We start from the raw sequence: 24999 nt of genomic DNA on the forward strand, positions 1-24999 counted from the left end.
TGATGATTAAATCAATTAATTGAGACTATCTAGATGATTTTATCCAAGGTACAATAGGGATCATAGGCCTATGAAATCAAGCTCCAATAAGTTATCATAAATCTAACAAATAAATTTACTAACTTATTAATTCCTCGTGATTCCACTATAGACTTGGAATTGCACTCTTAAATTCATAGAACGCTCTATAACAAATATAGATACGCTATTAATTATCCATTGTTACAACCATAAATGTCACTCAATCCTCTATAGACGGTCTACAATGAGATAGGACTTAAATACCGTTTTACCCCTCATTGTATTTTATCCTTAAAACACTTAGTTCCTTGTAAATGATATTTCAGTAAACTAATTTAATTACTGAAATGAGATCTCTATCATTTATCACCTTGAACCAAACTAAAAGGAAATCATCGTTTCACTTCTTCATCAGAAGCTATAGATGTTCATATACATGATTAACACTCCCACTCAATTATACTACCGAGTTCGCAAGATGTAAGCATGGGCTAGTCCGTAGGGTAAGTTGGTAACGAACAAGTCAAAGAACTCAAATAATACAATCAGTTAGAATACTAACCACTTAGAATTGAGATTGAATTGACCTATGGTCAACTATATGATATGACTAGAATAGATAATAGCGGCATGTTTACTTATCTTATCAACTGTCAATATCGGTCCTGTCCGATGCAACATATACATCCGATCTTATCTACTTTGCTAATGTTCTGGAAAGAACATAACACTGTAATGTGTAAGTAGATCATATCGTAGATTGGCAAGTCAGTGTAAATCCGGTGCACTGACTAATCTTAGGACTAACTTATTTTGAACATATAATCATATTTATATTCCACTGTGATTACGCCACTATAAATAATATTAGCTATATGCTCGGGATATAATAGAAGTTTATATTAAACAAATAATCATGAAAATAAAATATGTGAGCAAAGTGATTGACCAAGTCAAAAAATGATTTCTATTCTTTTATTGATAATAAAATGAGATTACAAAGAATTTGGATTTTAATTAGGGCATAAAACCCCAACAAGTTGTAATGCCCTGATTAGCCAAGACCGTCACACGGTATACTTTAAATAGTGCTTAACTCGCTAAAAGAGTCATTAGTCCATAAACGTGCTTCTAAGTATTATTAATGGGTCAAGGTGAAAATCTTGGTCAATATAATTTAATAAAAATGTTAAACTGTATATGGGATCCCATAAAAGTGTTTACAAAGTTATTAAAATCCAAAATGGTCATTACAGTTCAAAAGTTACAACCCGCTGACCTAAGCGGCAACAATAGGGTTAAACCCTAGTTCCCCTGAGAAACACCTTGGCCATGGTGGTCAAGCGGCCGCATATGTACACATCGCCATCAAAGCTTTCCACTCAAGGCTGGGTAAGCTTTTCTTTCCCTTTACCTGCACCACATAGCACCCGTAAGCCAAGGCTCAACAAGAAAACTTAATACTGCATGTATACAATATAAATAAATGATCATGACATCATTTTGGGGTTTTGCGCCCTGAATTGTTGACTATTAAGTCGTTCTGGGGACCAGCGCCCTAAATAGATGACTAGTAAGTCACTCTGGGGTCTTGTGCCCTAAATAGATGACTAATAAGTCTCTCTAGGGCCTTGCATCCTAAGCCATGTGACTATCAAGTCACCTAAACCTTTTTGGCCCTGGCTCTAAGTAACTAGTCATAGACTAGCCAAACACTTTAGTTTTCTTCGACCAATAGGTCGGTCCAGCATTTAATGCTCATGTTGATTAGATCTAATCATTTTGGTATGCGTTAAACACGCTAATGCCACTCTTGACTCATAAGTCAATTCCATACGACCAACGCTCAATACTATAGCCGATCATGACTGATAAGTCAAAGCTTCATGACTAGTACTAGCACCATTGTCATTTCTGACTAATAAGTCAGTGCCATTCACAAGTAAGCAATAATGTAACGCCTTACTTCCTTAGAGCCGTTACTAAATGAGTTTAAAATGTGCTAATCACTCGCTAATCGAGGTTTTAGGTGAAAAGTGTAGCTAAACTGTGTTAAAATTTGTTACCAGTCATTAAGTATAAACATATGATATTCATTGAAATCTCAGAAAGTTTTACAGTTGGGATCCCAAAATACTGTTTAGAAAATATTTACAATTCAAAATACATTTCAGGTCGACTAGACGAAAAAATTCAGATTAATACATAACATCTCCCAAAAATACCCCTGGTCGTGGCAGCCAGGTAGGCCGAACATGTACACGTCGCTGCACGCTCTCCGTACTCATGGTTGGTCGATCTTTTCTTTGCCCTTACCTGCACCATAGAGCCCCTGTGAGCTGAAGCCCATTAAGAAAACTCAACACAATTAATCAATATATGCATAACTATCAATCAGCATATAACAAAGCAGCCAACAGGCTAAACACATAATGACCATGTCGTTCCAGGCGCTTTACTATACCCTGGTTTCGCGGTCTACACCATGAGGATGACTCAAGCATCCAAGAAGGGTCTCACCCTAGCAGCTTGCACTCCGTGTGCTCAATGCCGCTCTCAGCCTTTTTTCGTACTCGGCCTTGCACTCCACGTGCTTAATGTCGTTCCCAGCCCCATGCCATACTCGGCTTCCTGTCGTTCTCGGCCTTCGCCGTTCCTGGCCTTCGTCGTTCATTCACAAATATGCAATACATATCATATTATCAACAAATACTTAAACACATACATCATATAAACAATAGGGCTACACCCTGCAATTCAATCACATAGGGTCATGCCCTACAATACAAATTATTGGCCCATGCCCTGCTCTATGGGTACAACAGTTTTCTTACATGTGTCCCAAGCTTCCTGAGCACCGCTATCCCGAGCACAGTCCTTTAGTCCGAGCCTCGCAGAAAACCTAGTCACAACGCATTGACAAAAGCAATCCATCAAGCTCTAATCCATTAAATTACTTTGGGATATAATTCTAGTCTCCGGGACCTTAGATTCTACCAATCCGGGTGGTAGAATCCTTCCCGAGCCTTAACTTTTGGGTTCCCGAGCCAAAATCCCTCAAACAGCCATTACTTTGAATTAGGGCCGCGTCGCACCCCAAAACAGAGGCAAAATGCCTCCCTGCTAGGAGACACAGGCCGCAACATGCCCTTCCTTGGGTCGCGATGCGCCTCAAGAACAGAGGCCTCCCCAGGCCTTCATGCACACACGGGCCGCAGCACTGAAGAACAGAGCCGCGACTCGAGCCTCCAAACCCAGAAAACCAGCCTATTTCTCAAGTTTTTCTTCAAGCCTAACCCCAATTCTCATAATTAAACATCCATTAAACCCAAAACCAAGTCTAGACTTTCTTTCCACACAACTTAGACTTCAAGGAAAATCCCAGAAACAATTTACATGCTTAACAACATCCCAAAATCCAACTTAAAATTCACTTTCATGCAAGTCTAAGCTTTTAACTCAACCAAGCAAAAATTCAACAGATAGATTCAATTAAAGAACTTACCTCTTCACTTAAATTAGACCCTGAACGAATTCCCTGAGCTTTAAGCTTCTTAATCCTCCAATTCACCAGTCCAATTCTTCAAGGATCATCAAAGTTCCCAACACCATAAGAGAGGGAGAAAGAGAGTGTAATGCCCTAAACTCCAGGGATTGTTACGGTGTGCCTTTTAAATGGTGCTTGTAATGCCCCAAAATCCCTAATGCAGTTTAATGGCTGGATTAGTAGGCCGAGAGGGCCATAACTGTTTAATTATGCCATTAAATGATAATATGCATGTTTATGTGAATTATATTATAATATGATGTTATATGCATGCATGTGGGTCCACATTTGATTATTATGATACATTGGTAATTTGGCCCGTTGAGGGCATATTTGTGTATTTGGGTACATATTGTGATTTGTGGATGAGATCCCATTATTATGGAGATATATTCGAGCTATTCAGCATGAGACGGTCTTATATTTCAAATTAGCGGTTTTGTCATAACGAGGGTCATTTATTGGGATATTGAGTAATGAGAATGTTATTTGATGATAAATTGGGAGTTATTGAGATTAAGATGGAATTCTGGAGGTTTTGGCTATAATGTTCCCGGGGGTGTTTTTGGGACCCCGAGCACTAGGTTTTATTTGAGGTTACTTAAACTTGAAGTAGCTTGTCAGATAGAACTGTACGTTATAAAACCCTTTCTCTCTTCCCGTTAGTTCATTTTACCGTTCGAGGCATTTTCAAAGAAATCTTGAGTTCTAGAAGTTGGAATCAAGCGAGGATCGAGACATAGAAATCCTAGGAAAGATTAGAAGCTTCTTGACCGAAGGATTTGACGAGAAACAACCCAATCAAAGGTAATCTAAGTTTTAAGTTTTGAGATTTTCGAGTTTCTAAGCTTTGAATTGGATTTTGTGAATCGTTGAGTTTTTGGTTCATTTGAGCTTCGAGATTTGATGGTTTTGGATCATTGGGAAGTTTGGGAACTTTGATTTTTGGATTTGGAAGTGTTTAGGTATGTTTTTGGAGAGTTTGGGATGAAGGAAAACGAGGTTTTTGGCTGGGCTCATGGTAGGGTCGCGGCTCTGTTCTAGGGCACCGCGGCCTAGGCTCGGTGAAGAAGGTGGCTTGTTGTCTGAGCAGTTAGGGTCGCGGCGCTAGGCACAGGCAGAGGTGGGTTTGGCTTTTGTTTGGGGGCAAGCCACGGCGCAAGGCTGGTGTAGGGCCGCGGCGCTTAAAGGCATTTTTGGCCAAATTTGTGTTTGAATTATGGGAACTTAAACCTTAGGCCTCAGGATCGTTCCTACTACCCAGTTTAATAGGATTCGATGTCCCGAAGGCTAGGTCTTGGTCTGGGAACCTTTTATTATTCATTTTATTAATGGAATCCCATATTTGGTTATGACTAGGTGACCGCTAAAAGACTAAAACTCAGATCGTTCTCAAGGGTCGTTCTTTTATTCATTCTCGCTCGAATCAGAGGTAAGAAAAATGCACCCCATATGTGACATGCATGGTTATTCATGAGGTATGTTGAATGTGTAAATGTGGACATGGATTGATTATTGAATGCTTAGCAAATCTTGCTTTCTTGTGTATGGCACTGACTAATTAGTCAGAATTGGCAAAGGTGTCAGTATCCACTGTGAAGCTGTGCCTCATTAGTCAAGTTCGGCAGTGGTACTGGGCACTGGTCACACAGTGCTGACTCATGAGTCAGGAACGACCTTAGCGTGTTCAACGCAAGCCAACAAAGATTAGATCTAATCGAAATCTGCATTAAATGACTCATAAGAGCGTTAATGCCAGACCGACCTCAAGTTCGATGAAAACTAAAAGCGCTTGTGTGATTTACCCATCAGTCACTCATCTTTTTAAGCTAGTGACTTACCCAGCAGTCACTCATCTGTTTAAGATAGTGACTTACCCAACAATCACTCATCTGTTTAATCTAGTGACTTACCCAACAGTCACTCATCTGTTTAATTATTAGTGACTTGCTTGTCAGTCACTCAGAATGGTTTACCAGAACCTCAAGTGTTGAGTCACACATCTGTTCAGAGCTATAAGCTCTGTGTGATTATAATAATAATAATTTGTTAGTGTTTATATGCATTACTGTGTTTTCTTGCTGGGCTTTGGCTCATGGGTGCTATATGGTGAAGGTAAAGGGAAAGAAAAGCTCACCCAACCTTGAGTGGAGAGCTTAGGTGGTGATGTGTACATATGTGGCCACTTGACCACCACGGCCAAGGGGTTCTCAGAGGAACTAGGGGGTTTACCCTATTTTTTTCGCTTAGGTCAGCGGGTTGTAAATTTGAAACAATAATGACCATTTTGAGTTGTAAATAACTTGTAAAACGTTTTGATGGACCCATGAAATTTTTTATGTTTTAAATAAAATATATCCTTCCTTTTTGATTGGTTTTCCACCTTAGCTTGTTAATAACACTTAGAAGCACGTTTTAACCAAAGGACTCGGGTAGTGAGTTAAATTTCCGGTTCACCGTAACTGTTCTGGGGTAATCAGGGCGTTACAGTGATAAACTCGCTAATCGATTCATTTGGCCATAATCGTGTAACTAAGTATGATTAGCAGTTTAGGGATTAAAAATTTTGGGTTAAGATATAACGTTTCACTAGAACATTTACTGTATATATTGGGATCCCAAAAATATAATTTAAAGGTCTATTACAAGAAAATATTTACAACCAGCCGATCTAAGCGGCAAAACAGGGTTTAACCCTAGTTCCCCTTCAAACCTCGGCCGCGGTGGTCGAGCAGCTGCATATGTACACATCGCCACCTAAGCTCTCCAACTCAAGAATGGTCCAGCTTTCTTTTGCCTTTACCTGCACCACATAGCACCCGTGAACCGAAGCCCAGCAAGAAAACTTAATATGCTCATGAACAATAATAACATGTCATCAAATCATAAGGCACACGCCTAGCAGATATAGCCCTATTCCAGCAGGCAACAGATCCACGTAATGTTGAGTATAACACATCAACCAATGATCATAATAATTGTAACGCCCCAAACTCCAGAGACCGTTACGGTGTGCCTTGTAAACAGTGCTAAACTCGCTAATTGAGTCATTTGGCCAAAATCGTGAACTAAGTATGATTAGCGGTTTAAGGATTAAACATTTTGGTTAAGATGTAACGTTTCACTAGAACGTTTAATTTATACATTGGGATCCCAAAAATATAATTTTAGAGTCTATTACAGAAAATATTTACAACAGGCCGTTCTAAGCGGCAAAACAGGGTTCAACCCTAGTTCCACTTTAAACCTCGGCCGTGGCGGACGAGCAGCTGCATATGTACACATCATCACCTAAGCTCTCCAACTCAAGGAAGGTCCAGCTTCCTCTTGCCTTTACCTGCACCACGTAGCACCCGTGAGCCGAAACCCAGCAAGAAAACCCAATAAAGCATGATATAATATCAACAACGATCATAATAACCATTCAGGACTATCAGTCCAAGCGAATAGATGACAATAGCCAAAAGTCACAATAATGAGCATCGCTCCTTCTAGCCATATGACGATAGGGTCACCAGGGCTTAACTGACAAGTGATCCTTTCATAAGTTTGATTAGGACAGGTGCATGGTGAATGGTCACCAACATAACCTTTCTCCCGACTCTAGAGTCGTGCAACGGACAGCGTCCCTGGGCCATGTGACAACAGTCACCGGGGTCATATACCTTGGCCATAAACATCTGGTCGTAGACCAGGCAAGCGCTTAATAGTTCTTCGACCTTAGGGTCGGTCTGGCATTAATGCCATAGATCCATTCAATGCATAATTCTCGATTTAAGCTTGATTAGGACAGGTGCAAGGTGATTAGTCACCAACATAACCTTCCTCACGACTCTAGAGTCGAAACTATGGACAACGTCCCTTAGCCATGTGACAAACGGTCACCGGGGTCATATACCTTGGCTATAGTCATCTGGTCGTAGACCAGGCAAGCGCTTAATAGTTCTTCGACCTTAGGGTCGGTCTCGCATTAATGCCATAGAGCCATTCAATGCGTGATCATCAACTTTAGAGTCGGTCCCTGACTAGTCAGTGTCGATCACAAGTAAGACATGCCACCAATCATATATCACATGTTCAATATCCATAAACAAGGTATTTAGCATGCTTACTAACAGATACCAGTACAGTTAGGACCATGCACAACCACAGAGGCTCAAGCTCTGAACAATATCATACCCAGTATACAAAGCATGTCCTAATCACATGTTTCTCAGGCATCATACGTCATATATCCAGCAATCCAACATGCACCAATAACAGCCATGCATGTCACATTTAATAGTCAACCAACATGCATCAAGAATAGCCATGCATGTCATACATAATAATCAACCAACATGCATCAATAACAGCCATGCATGTCATACATATACACAGGGTGCAGTTTTCTTACCTCAAAGCCGAGCTAGAACGATTAAAAGTACGACCCTTGAGAACGATCAACTTTTAGTCCTTTAGCGGTCACCTAGTCATAACCAAATATAAGGTATCATTAATAAAAATGATAACTGAGGGTTCCCAAACCAAATCCCAGCCCCCGAGACCTCAAATACTACCCAACCGGGTACTAGGTCCAACCCCGAGGCCTATGGTAAGAATCCCTAAGCTAAAAACCACTTTTTAGCAAATTTGGCCTTATGGGCCGCGGCCCCCAAAAGCTGTGCCGCGGCACGCCTCCAAACCCCATCTACCAGACGTGCATGGGCCGCGGCACGCAAAAGCTGTGCTGCGGCACCCAGCACAGTCCAGGAAAAAACCAGCACGCGACTCAGTTTTTCCCCTGTGTTTTTCCTCCCAAACCAGTCCTACAAATCAACCTAAAACCTCTCCCAAACACCCATTTAAACCTCCATACATCATCAACAACTCACCCACATCAAAACCCAAGTTAAACGTCAACTAAACTTCCATAAATCCAAGTTTTCTACAATAGATTCACAACTAAAAACCAAAGCTTAAAAAACAGAGCACACCTGAATTCATTGGCTAGAACTCACCTCAAACACAGCTTTGAATCCCATTTGATGGTTGTTACAGGTTCCCTAGCTGCCACCTTTGATTTCCAAGCTTAACTTCTTGATTTGGGCTCTCAAAACTCAAAGAAAGGTGAGAGAGAAAGCTTGTATGGGATGGAAGGAAGAAAGAGAAGATATACTCTGTTTTACTCTGCCTTCTACAGTCTTCTAAACCTCATGCATATCCAAGCCAAATGACCTAAATGCCCCTAGGTCTTTTAAAGGCTTCTAAGCACTCCCAAGGGTAAAATCGTCATTTACCACCTATCTCGTTAATTATAATTAACGCTCTCCAATTCCCACTATTCTCAATATTCCCAAATACCAATAAATCATATCCCGTTACCCTTTAATTCCCGGTAACACTCTAATCATTAAATTTACCCCGAGACTCACCCCGAGCCCCGAACTTAAACCCGTTATGACTAGACCGAACACTTACATCTCATGATCGTCTCATGTCGAATAGCCCGAACCAATCCACCTTATAATGTGGCTAGATTAATTAATCTCAATCATGCACCCAAAATATACAATTACGCCCACAGTGGCCAAACTACCAAATTACCCTCATAGTTAACATATGAGCCTATATGCATGCATTCACCATCATATAATAATATAATTCACATAAACATGCATATAACCATTAAATACTATAATAAATCAATTATGGCCCTCCCGGCCTCCTAATCAAGGTGTTAAACCTTATTAGAAAATTTGGGGCATTACAATAATCATCCAGGACTTTTAGTCCAAACAAATAGGAGTTGGGTCTAGCTCACTTTAGCCTTGTGACGATAGGGTCACCGGGGCTTAATAGATAATTGAACTTTTATTAGTTCGAACATGATAGGTGCATGGTGACTAGTCACCAACATAACCTTCCTCATGACCATAGAGTCATAACCCTGGAACATCGTTCCCTAGCCATGTGACAAGCAGTCACCGGGGCCTTAGGCTCTGGCTCTAGTAACTAGTCTTAGACTAGACAAGCGCTTATAAGTTCATTGACCTTAGGGTTGGTTCAACGTTAATGCCTTAGAGCCATTCAACGCTGATATCGATTAGATCTAATCTTCATTTGGCCATGCATTCATGACGCTATGCATTATTTGACTCTTAGGTCAGTATCCCTGACTAGTCAGTACATATACAAGTAAGCAATGCCACCAAACATATATCATATGTAAAATATCCAAATAAAGGGCATTCAGCATGCTTACTCAATAATTATTAGCACAATTAGGATCATGCATAAACACAGAGGCTCAAGCTCTGAACAATATCAAACTCAGTATACAAAGCACGTCCTAATCACATGTTTCTCATGCATCACATGCATCATATTTAACCACTTGACATGCCTCAACAATAATCATGCATGCCACATTTAATAATCCAACATGCATCAATAATAACCATGCATGTCACATATACACAGGGTGAGTTTTCTTACCTTCGGCCCAAGCACAGGTTACCAATAAACGGGCCACAAGCACGACCCTGATCCCAAGCCCCTAGTGAAAACCTAGTCACAACCATGATATAAACCTCATCAAAATGAGTAAATAAATACTTTCAAACCCAACCCAAGCCTCCGGGACGTCGAATCCCACTCAACTAGGTAGTAGGATCGACCCCAGACCCTTAGAGTTAAGTTCCCATCATAAAAACCCACATTTGGCATTTTTTTCCCTTAAGGGCCTTGGCCCTACAAGGACCATGCCACGGCCTGCCCCCCTGGCAGAGCCTCCTCCACCTTCTTCAAGCTAGGGTCGCGGCGCCCTAGAACAAGGCCGCGACCCAACCTCGCACCAGCCACTTTTCCTTGTTTTTCCACTTTTAAAACCTTCCAAAAACCTATCCAAATATCTCCAAATCCCAAAATCAAAGTTCCCAAACATCCCCATGATCCAAAACCCATGAAACCCAAGCTTCAAATCTAACAAAAACTCATCAAAGCACAAAATCCAATTCAAGCTTAAAAACTTTAAAAAACTTAAAACTTGAATTACCTCCAATTGAGTTGTTTCCAACTAAATCCTCCGGCTAATAAGCTTCTAATCTTTCCTAGGATCGCTATGCCTCGATCCTTGCTTGAATCTGAGTCCTAGAACTCAAGTTACCTTCGAAAATGCGATCAGGCGACGAAAAGGAAACTTAGAGGGAGAGAGAACGTACATAACGTTCTTTTTATTCTTTTAAAAGGTTACTTCAAGCTTAAGTAGCCTCAACCAAATCCTAACACTTGGGGTCCCAAAACACATTCGGGGACAAAATAGTCAAAACCTCCAGAATTTCCCCCTGATCTTACTAACTCCCAATTTATCATCAAATATTTATTCCCATTACCCAATAACCTCGTAATGCTCTAAATACCCCTTGACTTACTCCAAGTCAAGCATATACCCCGTTGTGACTTTCCCACTAGCTTACCTCCTAGGAACATATTGTGCTGGGTAATCTTGGCATAACCAAATAATAATAAAGCACCACACACATATCACATATATGCCAAATATGGCCAAAATATGAAAATCACCCAGTTACTCATAAATGGGTTCACATGCATATTTAATACACCTAAACATGCATATTATCATTTAATAACATAATAAAGCAATTATGGCCCTCCCAGCCTCCTAATCAAGGTCCTAAACCTTATTAGGAAATTTGGGGCATTATAGCCGTGGCAGTTGAGCAACCGCAAATGTACACATCGTCACCTAAGCTCTCCAACTCAAGGATGGTTCAGCTTTCTTTTGCCTTTACCTGCACCACATAGCTCTCGTGAGCCGAAGCCCAGCAAGAAAACTTAATATGCTCATGAACAGTAATAACATGTCATCAAATCATAAGTCGCATGCCTAGCAAATATAGCCCTATTCAAGTAGCAAATAAGTTCACGTAATGATAGGTATCCAGGATAAGGAATCCTGCCCTCCTGGGTGGATGACTATTCAAGTACCAAGTCCTAGCCTCCGGAACTTCAAATCTTACAAAACTCGGCATTAGAAACGATCTTGAGGCTTAGGTTTGAGTTCCCACGATTAAAACACAACTTTGGCCAAATCTGCTCTTAAGCACCGCGACCCCACACCCCTGAGTCGCGGCCCACCTCCAAACAGAGGCTCCAGTCCCATTCAGCCTGCACCTCACACCGCGGCCCGCCTCTCAGGCACCGCGGCCCTAAAGCCCATCAGCCTCTCCTCTCTTCTTCGTTAAGCTTGGACCGCGACGCCGAAGAACAAGGCCGCGACCCGACCTGGAACTTATCCAAAAACCTTCGTTTTTACCATTTTAAATCACTCCATAACCCTATCCAAACATATCCAAATCCCAAAAAGAAAGTTCCCAATCATCTCAAAGACCCAAAACCATCAAAACCCGAGCCTCAAACAATTCAAAAACTCATCAACACATAGAATCCAATTCAAAACTTAGAAACTCGAAAACTCAAAACTTAAAGCTTGGATTACCTCTGATTGAGTTGTTTCTCGCTAAATCCTCCGGTTAATAAGCTTCTAATATTCCATAGAATTGCTATAACTCGATCCTTGCTTGAATTCGAGTCTTAAAACTCAAGTTTCTTTCGAAAATGCGATGAACGGTAAATAGGAATAACAGGAGAAAGAGAAAAAATGTTTTGAACGTATTTTCTTTCTAACAGGTTACTTCAAGCTTAAGTAACATCAAGTAAATCATAATGCTCGGGGTCCCAAAAATGCCCCCGTGGGTAAAATAGTCAAAATCCCCAGAATTTCCTCCTGATCTCACTAACTCCCAATATATCATAAAATATCCATTCTCATTACCCAATATCCCAGTAATTGACCTAATTATGACAAAACCGCTAACTTGCTTCCTAGGAACGTCTCATGTCGAATAGCTCAAACATATCCACATAATAATATGATCTCACCCATCTATCACATACATGCACATAAATATACAAATATGCCATTAACAGGCCAAAATTACGAAAATGCCCTTCTAATAAGAAGTGGGCCCACATGCATGTAATTATCATCATATAATAATATAATTCACATAATCATGCATATAATCACATAATCGCATATTAAATCACTTATGGCCCTCCTGCCCTCCTAATCCAGGCACTAAGCCACATTAGGGAATTTGAGACATTACAATAGTAAATTAAAGTAGCAAAATAAGATCACTAGCATATGGAATCATCTATAACCTTCCTAGGAAGATTAGGCAATTTTTCTCAGCATTCTCACAAAATTCTAAGAAGAAAGTGAGTAGAAATTTTGCTATAGTTTCTTTTCTCTCCAATTTTTTACATACCAAATGTGAAAGAAGAGTCCTTTTTTATAGAAGAAGAAAATGACTAAAAAAAATAAACTACAAATGGGATTTACAAAATAAATCTGAAACATTAATAATAAAATATGATTTTGAAAAATCAAATCTTATTATTAATATTAACCTAGTTATTTTAGTAAATGGTCATCATGCCCATTTTTCTAAATTAATACAAAATGTGAGCTTTAAAGCTTAAATTGGGAGGGTCTAAAGCCCAAAATGCACACAAAATGGGTTGTCAACACAATTGTGGCAGCTGGTGGCATTGACCGATTTGCGACCAATAGGGGAAGGCCACGTGCCGCGGTTGTCAGTTGGGAAGGAGGCCAGGCAGCATGCGGTTCAGGCAGATCGGGCTGGAGCTGGGTCAGGTGGTGCTCGCGGGTTGGCGGATTCGGGGCTCCAGGCAGGTCGCGCGGGTCTGGGGAGCTCGGACACGTGGTGAGAGCTGGTGGCGCCATGTGTCCCAGGGGAGAGAGAAAAGTAGCGGGCCTGGGATTTTTTTGGGTCGATTCCTGTTGGGTTTGGACCACAAAAATGTCATTTTTTCAATTTTAATCATTTCAATTCTTTTGCTTTTCTAAATGCCAAAAATGCAATTTATTCGTGAAAATTAAACACAAAATAAATTACAACTAGTATTTTCAAATAAAAATATATTGCAATAAATTCATGAAAATATTAATCAAAACTTAATTTATTTTGAACTTTAAAACTAATAAATTGAAATTTTTGAGCATTAGTCAGTACCCATCGGTTAAAAGTTGTCAACATATCTTGATCCAACACCTTTAAAGGATGGATCGTAACTGGGTCCTTGAACTTTGGTTTCTTGGCTGCTGGAGTATAGTCCTTGTACCTTACTGATCTCTGTCTAGTGTGCTTATCTGTAACAGGAGAAAATAGTATACAATCTCTTTCATTTTTAAAAAATGTAATAACTCATGGATTAGTAGTACCTAAGGTCGTCTACACTGGCTGAGGAGGTGTGACTTCTCCAACAGGAGGCTCGTAATATGTGGGGAGGACATCGTACTGTATGTCCTCTGCTAGAGTGGGTGCAGGAGTTGGAGTGGGGAGGATACCACCAAGTATTGCCAACTTCTCCAATATAACTTCTTGATTCTTAAGGAGGACTGATAAGCGTACAAAATATACGCTTATTTATAACATTTTCAGATTGATTTGGTTGTTTTTCTCAAGAGAAAGTTTCCATTTAATCTGTTTGGTGAAATTGTGCAGTGTGTCGTAATAATTCTGATTTGTTCGAGAATGTTGATAAATATTTGTTTGAGTAGTCAAAATTGGTGAACATTTGGGAAATTTGGCACAGGCGATATATCGCCTGCCTTGGGCTATATATCGGCACAAGTAGCAGTTTCAATTTTTGGCTTAGCAGAAACGACATCAGAAACTTGCGTTTTTATCGAGCACATTCAACAGGCGATATATCGCAGTGTCTTAGGCGATATATCGGCACAAGGGCATTTTTGGAAATTTTCACAGAAATTCGCAGGTTTTTGGATTTTTGTAAAAAGAATAAAAAGAAGATCGAAAGGGACAGAAAAGAGGAAGCATTCTGACGGCAGAGGGAAAGAAACAGAGAAGAATCCACGTTTATTTTGTTTGTGTTTATTTATGCTTTTGAATTTTAGATTGTGTGATGAAGTTTAATATTATGAACTAAATTTTTATTTAGAGTATTTTAATGTAGTCACTGGATATTTTATTCGTCTTTAATGCAATTTCTATGAATCTTTGAATTTATGGTTATCTATTGTTCTTATGTTTAATGCTTGTAATTGATTGGCCATCTGTTGCATGATTATTGGTTTTAATTCAATATCTGAAAAGTGAGAATTGGAATAGCTTTAGACAATAGACATAGATTTCAATTTAGAACGAAAGTATCAAATTGGTTTGTGTAGCAATTAGGTTTTTGTTCTTAATGCGGTTTATGTGTAGAATTTATCACAGACATGTAGAAAATTCACAGGTAAACTGAATATTTTATATCTTGAGAAAGAATAGAATTGTCAATAGTAAACTTGCTATAACCATAGATCAAAGAAACATGTTAGTTGTATTATTGATTGAATAGAATTGAAGGTTGATGAAATTAGAATACTCTAATATTTCGCTTATATTAAATTTCGTTAATTAAATCTTGCTTTGCTAGTTTATTGTTCATTGTTAATTGTCACTAAATTTTCATTAGAAATAGAAATAAAAGTTTTCTATTGGTAATTATTAGATCAATTCCCTGACGGAACGATACTATATTTCCACTACTATTACTTGTTTATTCGATTGTGTGCACTTGCATAGCAAAAATATCGCAACAAGGACACCTAGAGTGGCCTCAACCTCGTCTACCTAATAGTCTGGCCATCTCACCCAACACAACGTCATAAGCTTCAGGAGCAGGAGCAGAAGTAGGTTCTGCACTAGTATCTAGAGCAGTCCCCGTTGGGGCATCCTCCACAAATATGCCAGCCTCCACGGCTATCTCAGCCACCGCATCAGCCTCTGCCTCAGGATCATAAGGTCTTCCATCCTCTGGCGCAGGCTGGAACATATCCTGCAGGATCGCATACCTTGGAGGATCCCCCTCTATCCTGTGATCTATGGTCAAGGCCTTAGGATAGAAATGCATGACAAGTGTAATGGAAACAAAACAAGCAAATTAAAAACGGAATAAGTTGATTGGTATAAGGCAAAAAAATTTGTATTTTTAAAATTTAAAATAACTTACACGTCTTCTTGCAAGTACATCTTTCACATGCGAATGTTTCGGCTGGCATGTGCTCTCCCACTGTAGCATCCTAAGGAACTTGAATCCATAAGGCTTGGCGTATTCCTTCTGCAAATCAAGAATCATCTCGTATGCTCAATATTGCAAGGCTGGTGGATACCCCTTGCAGGTGTACTTTGCCTCCACTTGAACACCCTTAGAAGACTCCACCTCAGTGGTCTTCTTCGCCTTCTTAACATGTATTGTAGCACCAATCGCTTTCATATCTCTACTGAATTGTTTCATAGTTTTATTGAATGAAAGGGATCCCCATGGATACTTCTCAAAATACTCTAAATCCTTGACAATCGACAATGAATCTCGCCAAATAACATTGTTGTTCTCAGCGGCCAATAGTATCCCTTCCACAAAGTAAACCAAACCGAGCTTGTACAAATCATTAGGTAAATCGCACATACTAAAAGCTCATTCCAACATACAGAACTTAATGTCTTTCTTGGGTTCCATATTGAAATATGTATCGAGTAAGCGGGAGGAAGTAAGGTGAGGTTGAATGTCAGCGGTAAGTGGTGGACATGAGCAACTCAGGCTAGTCATAATGGCAAACTCGTGCACCCCAAACTTACATAAGTTTGGGCCCATCAAGAAATGCACCTCATTGTCACGTCGAGACTTCACCTTCTGCAAAAGCAGTGTGTGCACCAATGCCCCAGAGAACGGAAAGGCATGGACTGTGAAGAATGGTCCAAAAAAAAACTCATTCACCTTCCCCAACAATCCATGCTCCTCTAACTTTTTCTTCAATTTAGTTAACCTCCCGGAACCCCTATAGGTCATACGACTGACATAATGATCCTCTATGGGGATCTCAAGTGGTGGGATGTTTGGGTGCCATCTCCAAAATATCCAAAAAAAAAGAGAGAGAGAATTAGTTAAATTTACAAAAGAAAAAAAAAACTCAGTCTGCTATTGTCATCGAAATGCCATCGCATTACCATCGATTTGGCATCGAAGCAAAAGGCAAAAATCAACATATACAAGTATTCATCGAAACAACACTGAAATACCATCGAAACTGATTTAACAAATCAACAAACAATCTATTGATATACCATCAAAATGGCATCGATATACAATTAACAAATAACAACTGAACTAAGCCATCCTCGAATCAACATCGAAATTGCATCAATTATATACAAAATAAAATCAACAAACAATGTTTCGATATGCCATCGAAATAGCATCGATTATGCATCGAATATCTTTCAAGCAGATAACATATAAATTCCATCGACATCACATCGACATAGCATCGATGCATCACCATTTAAATGAATGAGATCGAACAACCATTGAAATAGCATCGAAATTATTAGATTTATCAAAAGAACACTAAAACCAAGAAAGCATTGAAATACCATCAAACTAGAATCAAAATTGCATCGATGGACATTTAACAAATAACAACTAATACTAAAAAATCATCGAATCAACATCGAAATATCATCGATTTTATATAGAAAGAAAACTGAAAACTATGCAAGCATCGATATAACATCGATTTACTGTCGCCTTTATTTAATGATCCATCGAAAATTCATCGATTGAGCATCGATGACACAACATTGATTATTCAAAAATATACACATGCACTGGATGTCGTTGAATTACCATCGATTAAGCATCGAAATGACATCGAATGAACAATGACCGACCAAAATTTTGCTGAATTTAAACCCAATCTTCCAAAACGATGCACATAGAATCAAACTCATTTCAAGCTATATTTTTGAAAATAGAGATTAAAATCATACATTAGGATTAAAATCAAACCCATTTCATCGATTTATACCTTATGATTCAAATTTAAACAAAAAACGATCTTATTGTTGTCGATGACGGAGAAGATGGTGGGGACGACGACGTGCTGGCTGTGACGAGGAGAGAGAGAGAGTTTCGCCTCACAGAGAGAGTGAGAATGTGAGGGGTCTGAGAGAGAGAGTTTCGCCTGAGAGAGAGGGAGAGTGTTTGAATATCAAAGGATGTTTTTGTCCAAAAAATTGGAAATATTGTATGTTTGAGTTAGTAAGTTATATTGACATTTAAAAAAAATTAACTATGTTAAAGGGCATATACCTTGAAATTTTTCATTTTTTATTCTCCTTCGTGTTCTTTTTTTCATCTCCAAGACAATTCACACCAAATTTCCAGGTCAAAAGAAGAGAAAATAAGTAATAATTTCAAGAACAAGTTTCAGCCAAAGAAAAAATAACTAAAACAACAATACTACATTTGTCTTTATAATAGCTGTAAATAGTGAAAGATCGATAAACACTTTGCCTTTGGATTATTCAGTTTCCATAGAATCACTTCTAAGCAAAGCAAATACATACAAGCCGATCACCACTTTATACAGAATTAGTCTGCCCTTTCCTCACATTATAAGCAATTCTAAGACACATTTCAAGAAATTATTTTAAATAAGGAAGCATACCAACGGACTTTTAAAGTGTACTCCAACACAAGCGATATCTTATTATGCAAGAAAAGAAAAAGGGGAAGAAAAAAACATGAGAAGCAAAACACAAGAACCTAGTAATGATATAAGCAAAAAAAAACTCAATTTTGAACGCTGTATTGTATAACATAGCCTTCTCAATGCCCCCTTCACATCATTTACATTTTCTACTTTAAATTCTCTTCTACAAGCATCAATCACCCACAGGAAAAAGGGATCTAAAAAAAAGGTGAGAATGAATTAAATTTGAATTAACATTTCGATGAACTCCAAGAAATCTGGTCCCATGGAGAAGAAGAAAAGTGGAATAGCTATAGTGGAAAGAGACTAGTTAGAAACAGCAAAAGATTGTTCACAACATTCCAAGGTGTATAGCTTTAAGAAGAGCAGCACCAACCCTTTTTAAGTTCTGGACCTGTTTCTTGATTCCCTTCTCCCTGTAAAACCACAGTTTTTCCATTTCCTACCCATATAGGATCTTGTTTCTTGAGCTCTTGAGAAATCATAACTTTTCGGCTTAATATGTGGTAGATCTCTTTCACAACTATCTGAAAGGCAGCAACAACATTAGATGAATCGAGAGCTGATGTTTCTATGAAAAACAAACCCTGTGCTTCAGCCAAGGCTTTGCCTTCAGCAGTGGATACCTCCCTAGCATCTTTTAGATCGGATTTGTTACCAACAAGTATTGTGACTACATTCATGTCGGAGTGAGCTGTCGAAATATTACACCATGCCAATTAATACTTTTTCTCATCACGTTAAAAATGAATGCATGCAACGGGTGTTAAAGACCAAAAAATCAATCTATACATTAATAGAAAAGTGCAAGGCAAGAGAATCGGAGTCATGGATCCATTTTTTAACGTTCTCAAGTTGAGAGCAAAGTTCCATAGTTTCAAAAACATGCCTCACGCTAAAAGAAAGCACAATATGAAGTAAAAAGAGAGAATACAGGAGAATTTGTGTGTATGCAGGTGAGTATGAGTATAATGCCAGAACGACATGTCAAAAAAGATTGCCAGGAGTCTTACTATGAAGTTCATTGAGCCATCTTCCAATGCTATCAAATGTTTGGCGTCTACTTATATCATACACCACAAGAGCTCCAACCGCACCTCTATAATATGCAGATGTAACAGCCCTGAACCGCTCTTGACCAGCTGTATCCCATATCTGTGCTTTAATTTCCTTTCCATTGATGTCAATCTTCTGTGTTTGGAACTCTACTCCTATAGTTGACTTTGAATTTGGGTAGAATTCATCCCTAGCAAATCTTGCAAGCAAATTTGATTTTCCAACAGCTGAGTCACCAATTAGAACAATCTTGAAAAGATAATCCTCAGTTTTTTCCTCCTCAGAATAAAAAGCCATTGTCAGCCTTCACAGCCTTCACTCTATAGAAACTTACTAATAAAGAGTGGCCATCTGTAGTTTGGGTCTTTCAGGACTAATATTTAACCTACGAGACATCAAACTTTACCATGTTCAAGATGAGGACAGGGAATCACTCATGCAAGAAGAAAACAGCTGACTCAAGAAACTTGGATGCCAAGGCAGGTATATAAAGAAACATAAGCTGCCATTCAGTAATTACTTGAACGCAGCTAAAAAAAAATTAGGCAAATAAAGAGTACAGAGCAAAATTATAAAAGAAAAGAAAAGGGGAATTCTCTGGCTCCACTTTCAGATTCCTGCACAGATTTTAGTCTATCTGATCGCTTTCTCTTTAGTTAAATTCCAATCTTGCCCTCCATAAAAGTGATACAGGTCTAAGATCCCTGTTGAGTCGCAAGGGCATCAAGAGTTACATAATAATGATGCAACTTTTATTCAACTAATTCAATAGAGTAGCAGAGGGAGAGTGCATTTTGTGATCAAGTGATAGTTATTAGTTACACCCATTTGCATGCTGCAATAACTATAACTTTCTACAGAAATAGGTAATACCTCAATCCTTTGTTTGACTTGAACTTTGGCCTCTTTCTAGTTCCTACTCCAGACCCCCCCTCCAGCTTAATGCTTCGACGGTCAATCCTGAGGAAGAATGATGTTTAATAAACTATTTCTTGCAACAACAATATGTCAGCTTGCATGTGAGTGATGTCACAACACCATACCATCAAATCAGAAGCTTCTTGCTTCATTGAAAAACTATCAAACCCATAACATGATATTCACGTATTCAAATATGATGCCTGCATTACATAACCTGACTAACTGAGTTGAAAAAAAATATATACATATATGCATTTATATAATAAGATGAGAAAGGAGGGACCGGATGAAAACTAACTTGGAAATCTACATTCTTAAGTTATAAAAATTGAGTGATCCCCTTCTTAAAGCTTCTTTAAAATTTTGATTTGATGAAGGTTTGACAAAAATTCATTTTAAGCCTCAAATTCAGCTTATTCTAATATGTTGAGATAATAAGTTAAGATGTAGGTTGATGTGTCAATTTCTTCCATTATTCTATTATTGAAATGTTCTCAATAGACTTTCAATAATTGAGGTCCTACATGAATGATTTCATAGCAGCGGCAAGATAAGTATAATGAAGTAGCAGAGGTTACTTTCAACATCTCCAGCAACCCCAACCTATTCCTCCTCACAAAAAGAAAAGTCCTTCTACTGTAAGAAGTAATAATAGCATTATAACATACGGTTTAAGCACTAGAAACCAATTTCCAAACATATTCATACTATACCTCAATCGCTAGTGATTTTCATATGTCTACTTCATATTGTAAAATTCCATTAATGAATTTAAATCTTCAAAAAGCAGAGTCAGAAAGTATAACCCTGTAAACCATTATATTAAGCTACAAAACCATGAAGAGAATAGATTCTATTTAATACGAAGTAAACTAGCTTATGTTCTGGTTACTCAAATGAGATTCTCCTTAGAATCCCGGATAAAAGCAAAGGCAATGAAACTTCTCGTTCCATGTAATACTAATAAACACCAAGATTCAAGAGTTTCAACCAGCACTCTCCCAAAGTCATCCGAATGTCTAGTTGTTTTACACTCCCACTTTTACACATGAAAAACCATTTTAAGAAGTAAGAACATCCCTTTAGTTTCTTAACCCCAAAATACACTTACAGCTGCAGAATTTCCCTTCTTCCATTTCTTTGAAAGAAAAAAAATAAAAAATAACATAAACTGAAGTTTCTACATTTCTATTGGAAAATAAAATAATTAGCAATGTTAAAAGGAATATTGAAATTTGAGTTTGAGTCTTAAATTCTAAGCATTACCTGATTATGGACCCAATACTAGATCATTAACTTGAACTTGTCAAAACCTGCCACAACCCAATTCACTCAGAACTACCATTCTCATAATTGTTACCCAAATCCATAATAATTCATAAGCCCTCCACATCCACCAACAAAATAAAATAAAATAAAAGAAGCGAATTTTGGTAACGTAAGAGTGTAAACACCTACAGAACATAGAAAATTTTAAGATCCAAAAAGAACCACAAAAATATTGGTCTAAAATTGCAATGACTAAAAACTATCAATAAAACAATCAAATGCAAAAGAACGAAAATGAAGGTCAAATTTCATAAGGGCATTTCGAATTTTGTGATAGGATCCGGTGAGAGAACAGAAAGCGCTAAAACGTGGGCGTGCGTGTGTTGATAGGACATTTATATACATATACATATATAGTCAGATAGATACAGAAGGATAGGAAGAGAGAGATACCGTAGGAAAATGATCGGCGGGGATAACATAAAAGATCGGAGGTCAACGGAGAGAGGCGGAGACGGTGCGGAGAGTAAACGGCGAGAGTATGAGGATAAGAGAACCCCACCGGACAAATGAAGAGGATGGAGAAACGGACAAAAGGACTGTTTGGGTAATATACTGAAAATGGTGAGGGCATTTATGTCTCATAAAGTTCTTACAGTAAAATGTGAACCCAATGTGAAAGTGATGAACGTACAAAACAGTAAATATATGTTTTTTGTTTGAACAACGAGTAAATATATGTCAATATAATACATAATTTTATTTTTTAATATTTTATTGTAAATATTGTCATAGTTCATTGAATTAGAATTTAATAAATATTCAATTTTATAAATGAGTAATGATTGAGACATAAAGTTCATATTGTACAGTTAAATTTAATCATGCATATTTAAATGGTTAAATACCATTGGATATGTGTTTTACAAAAATTACACTAGACAAGAGCTTCAAATTTAGGATGGCTCGGCCTGACACGAACCATATTTTCGTGGTTTCGGAAAATTCTTGACGTGTTGTACCGAGCCCGTATATAAATGTGGGTTGTGTCATGACAATCCACTTTTGAAAATATAGGCCCAACACGACCTATATGTGTCGTGATTCATAATCTATTTTACTTATTTGGGCCCAAATTCAAGCTCATTTTCAAGCCAATTTTATTATTTCTAAAAAAAGCAAGAGTAAAGATTTGAACTGTCTACCTTCTCTTTAAGGATTAATAAGCTAACAACTAAACTAAATGCATTTCTTAGTTTAATTTGTAGTTTTAATTATTTTTATATATTTTCAACCATACTTTAAACACAATTGTTATCCTATAAATTGACATGTATGACGTGGCACCAAAATTGGACTCGTAGAGTAGGCTGGGTAGACCCCTCGACAGGTTGGTTGGTGTATACCTGTAGGGTATACGTCAAGTTAGTGCTCGACATACTATCTCTAGAAGCTCAGCTGCTCGACAAGACCCCTATAAAACTTGTTGGTCAGTGTAATGGTCACTGCTCGGTCTGCTTGCCAAAAGAGCAGTTGATCAATATGACGAACAAACATAACTGCTTGGAGGAAAGCAATTACACTCATTGTTAGAAGTTCGCAAGAATCGCACAACCACCCGAAAGAGGCGTCTAACAACCCTAAAGACTCGGTCAAACCTCCTAACAAATAAGATTATAACTACCTGCGAAAAGAAAGGGATATTTCCCAATCAGTTATGCTCAGACGCAACCCTTGGGCAAGAGAGACAATATAAATATGAACCCTCCATCATAGTGGAGGGGGTTCAGAAAAATAGCCTACCGACCAGCACTAGAAACATACCGAGCAGCCTGGCTTGGTACTTAGCAGCGATTTTTCCATTCTGTATTGTTATTTACACTTAGAAATCTACGTGTATTCACTGGTTATCTTGTGTAAACCCTTAAGATCAATACAAATCTAAGAGGAAGTAGGTCATTACCAATTCTTCGGGCTGAACCTCTATAAATCCTAGTATTCTTTATCATTTACCACTCATTATTATCAGATTCTTGGCTTATTTATTTATTAGTTGACTCCGCGTCAGTTGGCTACAAAACCAGTCAATAACAATTATATTAAAGATATTCATTAATTATTATAATTTGAATACCTACTAATAAATACTCAAAATTTAAACTTGAAAATTGATAACTCTACAAAATAAATTTATTTTACCACATTTTTATGCTAATTGTTGCTTAGTCGTGTCGTGCTCGTGTCGATTTCGTGCCGTACCAAAAAGCCTGACCCGTATTTACAGCTCTAGATTAGACCTTGTGTTTTGTTAAATGACAATTCAGACCATGCGTTTTGTAAAATGGAAAAATAATACATTGGACAGGATTTTGGTAAAAAAAAAATTCAATATGACTAATGTAACGACCCAAAAATCACTAATAAGGCTTAAGGGCCTTGATTAGTGTGACGGGAGAGCATAATTGATTTATATGTGATTTAAATGATTTAATGTATAATTCTGTGATAAGCATGCTTATATGATTATATGAATAGATGAGATGCATGTTTATGGGTATTAATATGCATGTGGGCCATGATTAGCTAATAAGGGACATATTTATAATTTTGGCTCGCTAATGGTATAAGTGTGATTATATGTTATAATTGTGGAGACCACATTATTATGTGGATATATTTGCAGCATGTGGCTCGAGGCGACCCTAGGGAACCAGCTAGCGGGAAAGTCACAACAAGACCCGATACTAGAATCGGGGCGAGTCAATGGGTATTTTGGATATTAGACGTTTATTTGGGTTAACAGGTTGTGAAAGTAAATAATTGGAGATATATTTGAGGTTAGAGAGTTTAGGAGGGAATATTGGGGAAGTTTACCATTTGCCCTCGGGGACGTTTTTGGTACCCCGAGCCTCGGGATTAACTTAAGTAAGATAAAACAAAACAAAGGAATAAGTGGAAGCTGCCTAAACCGACCCACCTCTTTCTCTCAGCTCACTCATATCTTTCTCAAACTCTCTCTCAAGCTAACTTGTGGAAACCAAGGGAATTTGGGCTAGAAACTCAAGGATTTGAGCTGGAATCTTGGGGATTAATTCAGTATCAATTTGATGGTTCAGACAGAAGTTGAGGTAAGTATTGAATTATGATTTTAGCTGTTTAATTCTATAGTTGTTGGCTGAGTTTTAAGTGTTCTTGGGTTCTTGATATAGAAGATTGAATTGAAGTTTTGGGATGAGGATTTAAGCTAGGTTTTTGTTGGGTTTTGCAACTGGGAACATGTTAGGGAGTTTGTGATAGTTAAATTATGTCTTTGGGATGATTTTGGGTTAATTTGATTGGGTTTTAGTTGTTGAAAATGGTGACTTTTATGGGTTCGAAGGGTTCGGGCCGCGGCTCTGTTCTTGGTGTGCCGCAACCCTCTATAACAGATGGGAGTTGAAATGAAGGATGGGTCGCGGCATGGGGAGTGTAGGGCCGCGACCCGTGTGTGCTGTTTGGGGAGGTTGGGCCTCTGGTAGGAGGCAGGCCGTGGCAT

General features: G+C 38.4%; 2 protein-coding genes across 8 annotated transcripts; both read right to left on the reverse strand.

Moving 5' to 3' along the window:
• Positions 1-15163: 15163 nt before the first annotated feature.
• Positions 15164-16726, reverse strand: LOC133794780 (uncharacterized). The gene is made up of 2 exons (XM_062232178.1): positions 15677-16726; positions 15164-15559 (listed from the first exon to the last, which is right to left on the reverse strand). Exons 1-2 carry the CDS (start codon positions 15800-15802, stop codon positions 15284-15286), a joined length of 402 nt encoding a protein of 133 aa, XP_062088162.1. The 5' UTR covers positions 15803-16726; the 3' UTR covers positions 15164-15283.
• A 1557-nt stretch (positions 16727-18283) lies between these two features.
• On the reverse strand, positions 18284-22128 carry LOC133794779 (ras-related protein RABA5a). Of its 7 annotated transcripts, none has more exons than XM_062232176.1 (6): positions 21918-22128; positions 21462-21508; positions 20318-20395; positions 20148-20234; positions 19232-19659; positions 18284-18912 (listed from the first exon to the last, which is right to left on the reverse strand). In XM_062232176.1, the coding sequence occupies exons 5-6, from the start codon at positions 19569-19571 to the stop codon at positions 18575-18577; spliced, it is 678 nt and encodes a 225-aa protein (XP_062088160.1). In that variant the 5' UTR covers positions 19572-19659; positions 20148-20234; positions 20318-20395; positions 21462-21508; positions 21918-22128; the 3' UTR covers positions 18284-18574. The 7 variants fall into 7 exon arrangements, with proteins under 7 accessions (XP_062088160.1, XP_062088155.1, XP_062088159.1 ...); XM_062232171.1 differs by having other exon boundaries at positions 19232-19978; XM_062232175.1 differs by lacking the exon at positions 20318-20395.
• Between the last annotated feature and the right edge of the window lie 2871 nt (positions 22129-24999).

Source organism: Humulus lupulus, chromosome 8 (assembly GCF_963169125.1).
Source record: "Humulus lupulus chromosome 8, drHumLupu1.1, whole genome shotgun sequence".
Lineage (NCBI taxonomy): Eukaryota > Viridiplantae > Streptophyta > Magnoliopsida > Rosales > Cannabaceae > Humulus > Humulus lupulus.